The sequence below is a fragment of the Tenrec ecaudatus genome, chromosome 2, assembly GCF_050624435.1.
Source record: "Tenrec ecaudatus isolate mTenEca1 chromosome 2, mTenEca1.hap1, whole genome shotgun sequence".
Classification (NCBI taxonomy): Eukaryota; Metazoa; Chordata; class Mammalia; order Afrosoricida; family Tenrecidae; genus Tenrec; species Tenrec ecaudatus.
The window spans coordinates 171,878,552-171,892,844 of NC_134531.1; the positions used below are offsets into that span (position 1 = coordinate 171,878,552).

The following is a 14,293-nucleotide window of genomic DNA, read 5'->3' on the forward strand; positions in this document are numbered from 1 at the left end:
TTGAACTTGGTGATCAAACCTCACACACAGCCCTGTGCCCTGGTAGACAGAGGTGTTCTTCTACAGCTCGTGCTGCCTGGCGAGTTTCCACTCATCCTGCCAACCAAGTCAAGCTAGCAATGAAATTTCCTTTCTTGGTACGTGCTGAACAGTGTGAGCTCAGGAGCCATGCGGCCTGGACTCCTATCTTGGCTTTGCCACCTAACAGCTATGTGGCCTTGGCTAAGTTATTTAAAATCTCTCTAAACGTTGGCATGTCCCATCTGCAAAATGGCAGTACTACAGTGGTGGAATTCTCCACGCAGGAGGCCCAAGTTCGATTCCCAGGCAATGCACCTCACGCACAGCCCAGGCCCTGTCTGTCTATGGCAGTTTGCATGCTGCCGAACAGATCTCAGTGGTGCCTCCAGGGTAGGAAGAGAGTCCTGGCAATGGCGTTCTGAAAAACCATTCAGGGGAAGCTCTATGGATCCCAGCGTTCATCTACAACTTCAGCAGATCCTGAGGATGGCACCAGGCTGGCTGCAGCGCCTTCTTCTTCGGTAGGTAGGTAGGTAGGTAGATAGGTAGGTAATGCATGGGGCCTTGTTCCCTTAGATGATGGAAGGTAGTGCGTGGGGCGATCTTAGCACATAGTAAGCACCCGTTCAGTGTGGGCTGTCATTGTTAACATTAACTGTCTGCTATGGCCATTAACATACAGCTCCGGTTGATATTACAGGACCGCGACCTAGAGGCTAAGAATCCTCTCAGGCAGAGGTTGGTAGTAGTTCGGACCCTGGCAGAGCCTCCCATGGGCCTGTGATTTATAGCATGGCTCTTTAAACGGGGGCTCACTAACCCACCGCTGGATGAGGAGACTTTCTCTCACACTGTTTGCCAAGAAGATGGTCCTGGGAAATGTGCCAGCGCCCTGCCCATCTTGGACTTAGGCCATCAAAGCCTGCTGGGGATCCTAACCTGGAAGTGGAGTTGCCCCCCCCATCTTTCTTCTTTATTTTTTTTTCTCTCTCTCTCTTTTTAATTGGTCATTTTATTGGAGGGCTCTTACAATGAAAAAAATCATTTTATTGGGGGCTCTTACAGCTCTTGTGACATTCCATACATCAATTGTATCAAGCATATTTGTACATGTTACCTTCATTATTTCCAAAACATTTTCTACTTGAGCCCTCAGTATAAGCTCCTCTTTATTCCCCTCTCTCCCCCATGCCCCTCCCCTTTCAAGACACACACCCCAGGAGGTTCTGGACACCTGAGGAAGTGTCCCTTCTGCAGTTTGACAAGATTTCCCAGAAGAAACACACCAGCCTGTGTCATCACGAGGTGTCGAGGGGATCAGGCACCAGGCATCAAAGAACAAATAATCCTATCATTGTGAATAAGGGGAGGAGTTCTGAGTTGGGACTCAAAGCCCATCTATAGGCAACTGGACATCCCCTTACAGAAGGGTCGCGGGGAGGAGACGAGCCAATCAGGGTGCAGTGTAGCAACGATGAAACATACAACTTTCCTCTAGTTCTTTAATGCTTCCTCCTCTCCCACCCCCCCCCCCCACCGCTATCATGATCCCAATTCTACCTTACAAATCTGGCTAGACCAGAGGATGTACACTGGTACAGATAGGAACTGGAAGCACAGGGAATCCAGGACAGATGATCCCTTCAGGACCAATAATGAGAGTAACAATCCCAGGAGGGGTAGGGGAAGCCGGATGGGGGAACAGATCACAAGGATCTACATATAACCCCCTCCCTGGGGGACGGACAACAGAAAAGTGGGTGAAGGGAGACGTCAGACAGTGTAAGATATGACAAAATAATAATAATTTATAAATTATCAAAGGGGTCGTGAAGGAGGGGAAAAATAAGGGCTCAAGTAGAAAGAAAATGTTTTGAGAATGATGATGGCAACAAGTGTACAAATGTGCTTGACACGATGGATGGATATATGGATTGTGCTAAGAGCTGTAAGAGCCCCCAGTAAAATAATCTGAAAAAGAAAAACAAACAAGGAACCATGTGAGATAAACACTGGTGTATTAAAGTACAATGTTGAACTACGCTTGCAAGTTGGGGGGGGGTAAGGGTAGATACAATACAGAAAAAGAGAATAATGCAAATATAGTACAATGTTCAGAATTGTGTACTACGCTTCCAACACTTCTCAGAGTGTGAAATATTACAAAACAGTTCACAGAAAAGGAGAGAGAGCCGAGAGAGATTTCAATCCAGCCTTTGAATCTGCATGACTGTATACCATGAACCTCACCTTCACCTCTCTCAGGGGCTGCCCAGGGTGTCTCCTGACCTAGCGGGAAAATCACTGTTACACTATAGCACTGGCTTCGAGGCTGCCTTGGAATCTGCTGTGTGGGTGTGTTTGTGCTGTCAGCCAGCACATTAAGGAGGCGCAAAGTGCTTAAAATCATACCTTGTTTCAGCACTTCCATTTGAGGAACTGTTTCTCTAAGCACTCGCCGATGTACGACTGTGCAAAGTCAAGCGACACACAGAGACCAGTTTCGAACCAGTTCATTTCTCTTCTGCTGAGAATTTCACTTTCCATTTCAGAGCTACTGAGCCACCACATTTCTAATGTCTAGAGTCGCCTGGGATTCTGCTAACATACAGGTTCTGACCGTGGTCTACCCGAGGTAGCAAGGCAAATGCTCAGCAAGGGCCCAAATTGGAATGAACTGGTTTTAAAGCTCTGCGAGAAACAAGCCCAAGGCCGGCGACAGGGAAAGGGACAGGGTAGAACTGCCCCTGTGCTCTTGTCACGCGTGGAAAGACTCATCTTTCTCCCACAGAGCAGCTGGCAGTTTTGACTCTGACCTTGTGCTTATCGGCCCACATAGTGCTAACCACCATGCACCAATATTCCTTAAGCAAACACGGCTCAGCAATAAAAAGGGACAGACCTCCGAAATATGCACCTTAATCCTCAAAGTGCCACTGTTGCTTTTCAACACTTTAAGGTCGTCTTGTACAGAAGACCTGCCTAATGCGATGCCTCTGCTGCTCTCCTGCCTGCTCTCCCGTTAGCACTGACAGCAGACTCCAGCAGTGTTTTCCCCATTTGTCAGGATGCTACCTGACCTACTGGTGCAGTTGTGGAATCTTGGTCTTTACACTGGGTTGTAAACCATAGGGAAAGCTTCCATCTTTGAAAAGCAAGGCTTCCTCACTTTCAGCAAGAAGGGTGGCGTCATTTGCATACTGTACCTCCGCTGCACAAGGCCTTTTTAAAGTGTTGAAATACACAGAGGTTGCTTTGAAGATTACAGGGCGCCTGACATGACCACAGGATTTTCTGTCACCTTGTGGTAGTTACGTAATTTTGTGCCAACTTGAAGATAAAAGTGTAGGGATGCTATTCGACCTGTCAATCAGGTCATAGGCCGGATGGCGCCTCCTTGTGGGTGTGGCCTTCTCCTTAGGAGGGTCTTGGGAGCCTCACCCTCTGCCTTCCCCTTCCTGCTGGCTGACCCTGGACGCTGTGAGCCTTGCGATGTGGCACCTGCCACTGGGTCCACACACCTCTGTACGAAGCGGCCTGTGCATTTCCTGCATCACTGCCTGGACCGGTATCAGAATACTAGTACTGCACGTATGGACTTGACCAGGGCTGGGCTAGGAGGTTTGCGCGACATACAATTACTTCTTGATATAAAACTTTCTCTTACACACATGAGTGTCACTGGATTTGTTTCTCTGGTCAAACCAGCCTAACACATGCCTCATACATGCATGTGAAAGTTGGACACAGAATAAGGAAGCCTGAAGGAGAATCAATGCACTTGAATTATGCAGTGAGAAAACTATTGAAAATCCCAAGTCCCACGGACCGCCAAACAAATAAATCAGTCTTAGAAGAAGTGTATTCAAGGGGGAACTGATTACAAGGATCCACATGTGACCTCTTCCCTGGGAGAGGGACAGCAGAGAAGGGGGGAAGGGAGACTCCAGATAGGGCAAGATATGACAAAATAACGATGTATAAATTACCAAGGGCATATGAGGGAGGGGGGAAAGGGGAGGGAGGGGAAAAAAAAAAGAGGACCTGATGCAAGGGGCTTAAGTGGAGAGCAAATGCCTTGAGAATGATTGGGGCAGGGAATGTATGGATGTGCTTTATACAATTGATGTATGTATATGTATGGATTGTGGTAAGAGTTGTTTGAGTCCCTAATAAAATGTAAAAGAAGAAAAGAGAAAAAAAATGATTAGGGCAAAGACTGTACAGATGTGCTTTATACAATTGATGTATGTATATGTATGAACTGTGAAAAGAATTGTATCAGCCCCAATAAATTGTTAAAATAAAAAAAAAACTAAAAAAATAAAATAAAATAAAATAAAAAAGAAGAAGTGTATTCAGACTGCTTCTTAGAAGCAAGAGTGGTGAGAGTCTGTCCCACGTGCGTTGGCCACGTTGCCGGGAGAGTTCAGTCCCTGGAGAAGGACGTCCAGCTTGGGAGAGGGTCGGGGAGACCAGGAAGACCAGGACTGACCCGACTGCTGCAACAACGGGTTCCAACACCAGGAGAGTTGAGAGGATGACATATGAGCAGCGTTTCATTCTGTGACACGCAGGGGCACTCGCTCTGAGTCAGGACTGACTCAGTGCACCTAACAACAGCTACAGAAGCATGAATGAACCCCAAAAGTGGTAGGCCAAGTGAGAAAAGGCAGGCGCAAGAGAATACCTACTGAACCGTTCCACTGTGGGACGTTCCAGAGAAGTTCGCTCTAACCTGTAGAGCTGCAAGGGGCCCTCAGGGAGTGCCCGGGGCAAGAAGAGGGTGGGCGGGGCGAACTGCCTCTAATGTGGTGAGGGTGGGAGCGGCCTGAATGTACACTCTTCAAAGCTCAATGCACTGGATGTGCACACAGTTGTCCTCTATATAGCTTCCACTGCAGGGTTTTAAAACAACGAATAACAGCTCTACCTAAACAGCCAACGAGGGAGCGAGTTTGGTCGTGACGGTATAGCCAATGAAACGGCAACCACGAAGGCACAACAGAAGCGTCAACAGCAGGGATGTAGACAGCTAAGGGAAGCAGTCAAATTCTGAACCACAACACGTGACGGGGGCTTTAAGCAGAAAGCCAATGTTCTGAGAATGATGGAAGCCACAAATGTGCTGGACGCAATGGATGTATGCATGGATTGTGAGACGCGTTGTACGAGGCCCCAATGAAATGACTTTTAAAAAAAAGCTTATAGAAAAAAAGATTTTTCCCCCATAAAAATGATTTTCCCCCATGAAGCCACCTCATATGACAGCACTTTTATCAAGTACTCATATACACCGCTATTGTTACAATAAGCTAAAAAGACAAACAGCTCTCTGTTCCTGGAATTTCTATTCAGTGGCTTTGATTTAAATTTTTAATGGAAGTTATCAGCATCATTGCTCTTTTAAAGAACCATCTACAGGGTATCCAGTTGGCCATGGCAACCAGAAAGGTCAGACAAGCTCAGTGGGCAGTGAGTTTGTTAGAACTGAAGCAATGACTCAGAAGAGGCACAACTTGAAAAATCTAAGCAAGGCCACCCATCTATCTCTACATAAACAATGCTGAATTGGTGCATGTTTAGCTGTGCATACTTTCAACAATAGAAGCAAAGTTGTAAAAATAGATCAACCTTAAAAATCAGGGTACAGGACCCACCAAATCCACTGCATGGTCCACGTCCGTCTGACTGACAGTGACCCTGTGGGGCGAGGACTGCGGCCCAGGGGTTTAAGGCTGAGAGCTCCAGGGAAGCAGGCTGCCACGTTTTTTTCCTGATGGGTTGGGTCTGTCCACCTTCTGGTGAGTAGCCTAGTGCCTTAACCATGGTGTCACCAGGGCTCTCTACGGTGTAAGAATGCATGGAAATGATACCACCACTTTGTTAAAACAGAACATGCACAAGCTTATTTTTGAACAAAGCAATCTGGAAGGGCTGGCAGGCATTGGGAACAGTGGTGCTCGGGAACACAACTAGGAGAAGGGGTGAACGGCGGCCTTTCAGCAGCTCACTAGCCACCATTTGCATAGCTGGGGAGGGACTGTGCAGGGAAATAGCCTGGTTTTCAAAATTGTGGTTTGTGCCAAGTCCACAGAGCAGATTTAAAAAAAAACCAAGTTCATGTGTTATCTATTCTAAACCAACATGATTTCTTTTGGCTCATGTCCAATAATAAAAATTTTTTGCTAATGTCCAACAATCAAAATTCAGGTGGAGCTCAGTAACAAATGGAAAGGTCTATGTGGCATACTGACAACTGTACAGAGCTGTGAGACAAGGCATTTCCAATTTTTGTACTGAAAATTAATAAGAAAGGCTCACTCAAGATGACATGCATTCAGAAGAACAGACACCAAAACGGTGAACAATTATTTGGGGGAAGAATTATTTCCAAGTCTTCAGTGTGTGCAATTCTTTGCTTCCTTCTGTATTTGTTTTTACTGTTTCTTAAAAAAGAAAGAAAGAAAGAAACTTATGTGTCAGTATTGAAAAGCAAAAAGCAGACCCACAATCCATCTCTTTCAGTCAGGTGCTCAGCTCCCCCGGGGAGTCATTGGCGGCCCTCCCCCTTCTCAAGAGACTGCGGGAGTCAGGGAGACAAGAGCGAGTCAAGGGCAAGGGCTTGAGGCCAGCTCAGATCCTCAGATAGCCTCCCCACTTGGAGAGCACAGGCCTGATCCGTCAAGTACCTTCCTCACCACGTAACCCAGAAGCCCCAGGGGCTGCCGGAGTTGGACTGGCCACCCCATTTTTTAGAGACAATGGCTTCTTCTAAAAATGAGGCACAGTGTGACCAGGTCTGGAGGGGTGCCATGCGCATGCCGAGTCATACCCAGGGACTTCGAGACCTGGAGGCGAAAATGGAGGCACCGAGGTCAGGTTGTTTGGTCACCAGCTTTCTATGCTGGCGTTGGGCAGTCACAGAGCTGGCAGCCATTTCATCCAGTCCGCCAACCTCATTGTTGTTTTCAATCCTCTCAATCTCTCTTCCTGCTGTCTTCCTAAGGCTCCAAGGGCAGCCCACACCATCTTTTGCAGGCTAGACCGAGAGCCTTCGCATGCTCATCTCTGGGCGGGCTCTCAGGACCAAGTGTCAGGGACTGACTTGACGACCACAAAACAGTATCCCACCCCTGGGGTCTGGAATACTTTATTACTGGCAGTCTGGGCCTGTCTCATGCTTGGGAAACCCAAATAGAAAGGGAAGGGGGAAACTATCTAGGGGGAGGACCTAGCCTTCCTTTACTTCCTATAGGAGGGCAGACTTCGGCCTCGCATGATTTCAGCCACCACGGGGCTGTCAGGATTCGGGCAAACAAGGGAGGCCTGGAGATGTCACCTTCTTGGTTAACGTAGAACATCCCACCACACGTACCCCAGGTCCAGGGACTAGCAGAGGCCACATCACTTCAAGGTGAGACACACCACCACAGGTGAGGCAGCAGGCCCTGCCACCCACCTGGACCAAACAAGGGAGGCCCTTAGACCTGCAGTCAACCCAGAGCACAGCCCAATGGCAGGGCAGCTAGCTTTTCAGAGTGGTTGAGGGAGAACCAGCTCTTGGGAGTCCTGGTGGTGCAACAGTTAAGCTTCGGCTGCTTTCTGAAAAGTCAGTGGCCCAGACTCAGCCAACGTCTCCAAAGGAGAAGGCCACACGGGCAAAACCCAACGAGGCAGTTCAACTCTGCTTGAGGTCACTACGAGTCAAAATCAATGAGACAAAACATAACAACCACCTTCTGGACAACCACAGAACAACCACAACACACAAGTCTGATTTTTGCCTGACCTGTCCTTCCATTCTGTGAAAATGTTTTCTTCTTCGTCTTAACTTTATAGGCGTAGCTGTAACTTTGAGGACCTTAGATGCACTGACCCAAGTGAGGGTGTTTTCAATCGTCTCACAGGCATGTGAAAGCTGGACACTGACTAAGAAGACAAAGAAGAATCGATGCATTTGCATTATGGTGCTGGCGAAGAGTAATCACTGTACCATAGACTGCCCAAATGGAAGCAGCAGAGTCCGAAAGCCCCTTCGAGGCAAAGGAAGGTGAAAGTTCGTCTCATGGACTTTGGACATGTTGTCAGGAGAGACCAGTCCCTGGAGAAGGACACCATACTCAATAAAGCAGAGGGACATCGAAAAAGAGGAAGACCTTCCACAGGATGGAGTGGTTCCGTGGCTGCATGGATGGCGCCAGACCAGGCAGTGCTCCTGCTGCTGCGCACAGGCGTCTGGGCCAGAGGCGACTTGACTGCACCTAACAGCAGCAACAGCTGTCATGGAGTGGTCACGCTGCAGACTTTGGAATCTGACCGCCGTGACTGACGTTCACACTTAGCTACAATGAGAATTTAGATGGCGGGACAGCCACGCCTGTCCTCTGAGCCTGGCAGTTTCCCTGTCCCTGTCTGTAAAATGGGGTTGACCCCAGTACCGAGGTGAGGTGAGCATGACTTGAGATAAATCATGGGCATGCTCCGCCCAACGTTAGAGACCGGTATACATGCAACAAATGGCGGCCACCAACATTACCATCACAAAGCAAGATTCTTGATATTGTTTTGAAAGAAGTACGTAAAAGTTCAGCCACAGACCAGTGACAATGTCCTTTATTAGCCCACTAGTTCAAGCGCAATGGGAATACTCCGTAGAAACCAGAAAGGCACAGTGTACTTGTGCTTTGGACATGTCCTCAGGAGACCAGTCCCTGAGGGACATCTTGCTTGGTAGAGGAAGGCCCTCGACAAGATGGGCTGCCACAATGGTCTCTACCATAGCCACTGTGAGAGGACCGTGCAGGACTGGGTGGCAGTTTGCTGTTACACACAGCGTCTCGCTATGAAACGGGAAAAGCACACTGGGGGGCTTGCTCTGCAGATCTCTAATCTGGGGTCAGACCAAAGAGCCTAAGGTGGCTTGTGATTAGGATCTTGTGAAAGCTCACTGCCACTGAGTCGATTTCTGACGCACAGTGACCCGACAGGGCAGAGTCAAGCTTCCCCCTGTGGGTTTCCAAGACTGTCCCTTTTTACAGGAGCAGAACGCCTCATCTTTCTGCCAATGGTTTCAAACCACTGACCTTGTGGCTAGCAGGCCAAAGCATAACCAGCATGAGGGCTTATACTTTGGATCCCAGAAGGAGCCTTTGACACGGAGGTTCCAGAATGCAGGAAGACAGAGCCCCTCGTTTGTCTCATAGACCTGTGCGCTCAATATGCCCAAATCTGTCCGCTGCTGAAGTTCAGACCCAATTACGTTCAAACTCAGGGAGAGAGTTTTGTTAATAGATGCACCTTTCAAGGGAGGTAAAAAACAACTCTCCATTTTCTCCAAGAGCCTTAGGTGACACAGATCCAGGTCCAGGGACCCCGCACCATCGGGTTTCAGTCCCCACTGTCCCATGGTGGTTTGCCCCTGCAGGCTCCCTGAAGGGATTCAAGTGTATCAGGAAACCTGACACCACATGCCCAGCAGAGGAGGGCCAGACAGGGGTGTCAAGCTGTCTGTCTGAAGCAGCAGGGCCAGGAAGGACTGGGTGGGAGGAGGGCTTTGAGCGCAGGATATAGGAGGCTGTTACACTGGCTAGGGACAGGAAAGATGACTGCAGAGCGATGGGAGGATGGGAGGAAGCCTTGCTTGCTCGTTCATCCAGAGGGCGTGCTCCTGACTGGCCAGGACTTGCTAATGGGAGCCCAGCTCTAGGTTCCGGCCCTCAGCAGGCACATGAACTGACCTCTCCCAGGCTCAATCCCCATCACCTGCCTAGTGGAGACAGCAGTGGCTTTCTTACAGGGCTAACTGGTCACACTTGTGGCTACAGACCCAAGCCTGGAAGAGCAGGACCCTTGTTTAAGGAGTACACACAGCAGACACAACCACAAAGAAACCACACCCAAGCTTGCACCTTCCCGTGTCTTACACAGTTCTCAGGTTCTTTCCCTCAACCCTTACTCACTAACCCACTCACTCACCCACTCACTCTGCCGCTGAGTCGATTTGGACACAAAACACACTTCCCCCGCTCTACAGGAGAGAAAGTACATCAGATTGACACACTCCTGCTTCCCCTAATTCCATACAGATAGGGCGGGGGGAGAGGGGGAAGCGCAACTCTACCGAAGAAGACAAACAGGCAAAAAATTTAAAAGAAAACCAAAACAAAAAAAGGGCAAACACGAGTTCCATATATTAAGCAGAAAATAATTCTAGATGTCAGTAGATGTTATAAAGGAAATGAAATGGGGTGATGTAAGAGTGCCAATGAGACACAATCTCAGATGAGAGTGGACAACCATGTGACAAACTGAGGAAAGAAGATCCCAAAGAAATGCAATTGCAGTGCAAAGGCCCTGCGACACAAACGAGCCACTTTGGCACTTTGGAGGGGGGAAAGGAGGGCCATGGAGGTGCGGTGTGATGAGGGCAGCAGTGGGTGGGAAACAAGACTGGGGAGCAGGCAAAGGCCAGGCTGTACCTGGCACTGCAGGGAGCGGCCAAGCTCGGCGAGTCCTGTGTAAGTGCCACAGGTGGTCGTTAAGCAAGGAAGCACCAGAGCCAACTGCTGCGTGTACAAGAAAAGACAACAGGGGCTTGGAGAAGTGAAATTAGCAGCTGGATGCTTCACAAGTTTGCATCTATTAACAAAATTGGCTCTTTGGCGTCCCGTTTTGTACACAGTAGTAGGATGCTCACCTGGAACCTCAAATCTAAAAACAGAGGGCGCCATTTTGTGTCTGGGTTAAGTCTGATGAATCTCACCTCTCAGGCCTTCCCTCCTGCATCAAACAAGGGCTGGGCGTGCTTCCACAATGCCGACATGTATGTAACCATGCTTGGTACTCACCTGCCACAGCATTCAACCAACCGTGTCAAGGTGTTCCACAGTGTTGGAAAGTTATAGCTAAAGTAAATCTTGCATTTTTAAAAGTACCCTGTACGGGAAAACGAAGGCCCAACTATCACTCCTCCCGAACGGTGAAGGCAGAGAGGGTACCGGGTACCCCTCGTCTTCACTTCAGGCTACCATGCTTCCTCAAACATCATCATCTTTGAGAGGCAATAGGAGAGAAATGATTACTGGTATATTGGGACCGCAGAGCATTACAGCCAAAGGACCGTGGGATTTGTCCAAGGAAGACCTGCTTCGAGTCAGACCCTGAGTATATCAGCCCCAGAGCGTTTTCTATCTCAAACCTGTGAAAGGTGACAGACGAGATTCTTCCTCTTGGAAAGAGTTGCTGTCTGGGCCGCTATGAGGAGGCACTGACCAGTGGCAGTGAGTCAACCGTAAAACTAAGACAAACTCAGCTTCCCTCTGAGGGTGGTGCACGGCCCAGAAGCAGAGTGAAACAGTATGAAGCCATGGGCCGCCTTCACCTACTGAGTCTCGTGGCAACCCACACAACGGAATGGAACACTGCCCACTCCTGTCCGGTTCTAGGACCAGCTGCAAACGAGGCTTTGAAGATCCGTAAGGTTTCCATGGGCTGAGTTTCTGGTTTTCTTCTTAGTCAGGAACCTCAGATGGTAACTACTTAACGTCAGAGCACATGCAAGCCTCCAGTGATAGGTGGAGGCGGCTTTGCTCGGTATCAACAAGGCCAGCAAAGATTCATGGTGGCATAGGTAAAATATTATTTTAAAGGTAAAATATAATTAATGGGCAACTGCTTCCTTGCTCCTGTGAGAGGCTGGAGGGGCATGAAAACACCCCTGCTGATTATATAAATAAGGTTGGAGAGTCTCAGGCAACCAAGCTGGTCTATTTGTATGGGTACGTAGGTGTGTAAATCCTTTTTTTTAATTGCAATATTTTATTGTTTTCAGTGAAAGTTTACAGAGTAAATTAGGTTCACCTTGAACGATGTCTCTGCAATTTGTGCAGTGATATCAGATATATTTTTCACAGTGTGTCAACTTTCTCATTATTTCCATTCTGGTCATTCCATTTCCAGTCATTGATTTTCCCCGCTCTGCTCCCGCTGCCTTCCCAACGGGGTGAGTTTATAATGCTGCCAGAAATCTCTTCCTCTCAGAAGGGGCAAGTCCGGTCAAAGCCATTCTTCTCATGAGGGGTGGCAATGGCAACTCCTCCCAGCATATGAAGAACAAGTCCAACATCATGGCAGCCCTTGCTAACCCACTCAGCCAGGCCCTCCGGACAGGGGCCAGGGCCACCGTCCCTTTTCGTTTTGTTTTTTTAAAATCATTTTATTGGCGGCTCATACAACTCTTACCACAATCCATACATACATCAATTGAGTAAAGCACATTTGTACATTCATCCCCCCTTTACAACCGAACCACCAAGACCCGATCTCCAGATTCCTAGAATGGGAGCCATTCTGCTTGGGGAAGAAGACTAAGGGGAAGCAGGGGCAATATACAGCCTAGACAAGAAATGCTGGAGAGAGGAGAGGAGAGAAGACAGAGAGAGAGAGAGAGAGAGACCAATAGGTACAGAAAAAGACAACAAAGTATTTATTTGGTAGGATGCGATCGAGGCTAGTCCGATTCATGGTGATTCAGGGTCTGTGGGAATAGAACTGTGTCCCATTGGGTTTTCAAGGCTGGTTTTTCAGAAACAGACAGGTATCTCACCAGGTCTTGCTTCCAAGACACCCATGGTGGGACTGCCACCTGCATTCTTTGATTACAGTGCACCACCTGAGGGCTCTGGTTAAAAGCTGCCAAAGCTAATGAGGGGAAAGCCCTGAGTGGTTGCACAGGGCTCCACAGACACACACCTGGTGCAAATTGGCTGGATGTGGGACCCAGGTATCCAGCCCAGCAGGGGGATCTCTCCCCACTCCCTCACACCTGTCTCTCATCCTGTCCTCCCCAGCTTCTGCCCCAGGGCAGGAGGCAAGGCAGACGTTTCTGACAACCTGAACTTTCCCACCTTGCCCAGGCCTTCTCTCTTGGTGGGGAAGGGGTGCAGGGATCACATTTCAGCTGCTTGCCCCCCCCCCCAGCTTCTGCCACAGGGGGCAAGGTGGCAAGGGAGCTTTTGTTTCCTCCCCATTTTGCAGCCTGGCTTTCAGACCTGTCCCTCTTAAATTTCAGTCTTTCAGCCTTATCTTAGAGATTCAACCCCCAGCCCCCAAACTACATGTTCCTTACACTATCATCCACTTCACGTTTATTTCAAGTCCCCACTTTTACGTACACAAATGTACTTTAAACTGAAAGTTCCAATAAATAAGCAGTGTCCCATTTGCCATGCAAACCTTGAAAGATGAATATGTTCATGTGTACTTCAGTATTAACATAAATGCACGCGAATTTTTTTTTTTTCCAATTCTCATTTACGTGCCATCGCAGTTTACCTGGGGTCCAAGGGGGAGTTGGGGGTAGGGTCTATCTCCGTTTAGCCGACCAGAACTCTGGGCTTCTAATCAGAGACAACTCAAAGATCTCCGATGATCCCATTTTCCCCGGTCAATGGCGTTCACCTTCTTCCCCAGACACACGGCAAAAGGGCAAAGGGCAGGAGCAAGGAGAAGTCGCTGGGTGGTCCGATCTCCCTACGGGGTGACCCGAGGACGCGGAAAGTCCAGAATGCAAGGGGCGTTCAAGAACCCAGTCCTGCGAGTGCCTGGGGTGGGGAGGGACTGACCTTCTCGCGCAGGGTGCAGTGGACGTCCGCGGCGACGCGTCCTTCCCACCACGGCTCGTCCATCATCGCGTCGGCGGCGCCGCGACCCCGGCTATCGGGCTCCGCGGGCGCACCCTGCGAGGGGGACAGGGCAACTTCAGCGGCCGCCGACCCCGGCACCCCGCTCCTCGGAGTCGGCGGTCGCCCCCAGTCCCGCGAAGGTGGCGGAGTTCCCTCCCGTGGCCCCGGGGCGAGCCGCAGCTTTCCGCCAACCTGCAGGGCTTCGCCGCCCGTGGGCAAGAGGTGCACGCAAAGTGGTGGGCTCCAGCCGCCCGCCCGGCGCGCCGTCCCCCCGCCGCCCCCGCCGCGCAGCCTTTGTCCTGCTCGCCCATCCTGCCCCCGGCCGGCCGGGCGACACTCACGCATCCCTCCCGCTCCGCGCCGGCGGGGCCCTCGAGTGCCTGCGTGCGGCCGGGTCTCCGGTGTCCCCCCGGGGTCCCCTGCACAGCCCGCTCGCCCGGGCCGCCGCCGCGCCCCCGCTTGCGCCCGGCTCCCGCCGCGCTCGCAGCCTCCCTCCTCCCTCTTCCCTCCTCCTCCCTCCCCGGCCGGGGACCTGCGGGCCGGCGTCGCGCATGCGCGGCCGCGCCGGCGCCCCGAGGACGGGGGGC

At 50.1% G+C, this 14,293-nt stretch overlaps 1 protein-coding gene across 1 annotated transcript in view; it reads right to left on the reverse strand.

Moving 5' to 3' along the window:
• The window catches only part of CCNJL (cyclin J like), a 57,962-nt gene extending 43,911 nt beyond the window's left edge, over positions 1-14,051 (reverse strand). The window contains exon 1 of the mRNA XM_075542720.1: positions 13,647-14,051. Within this exon, the coding sequence (XP_075398835.1) occupies positions 13,647-14,051 (405 nt within the window). The remainder of the gene's footprint in view (positions 1-13,646) is intronic.
• Between the last annotated feature and the right edge of the window lie 242 nt (positions 14,052-14,293).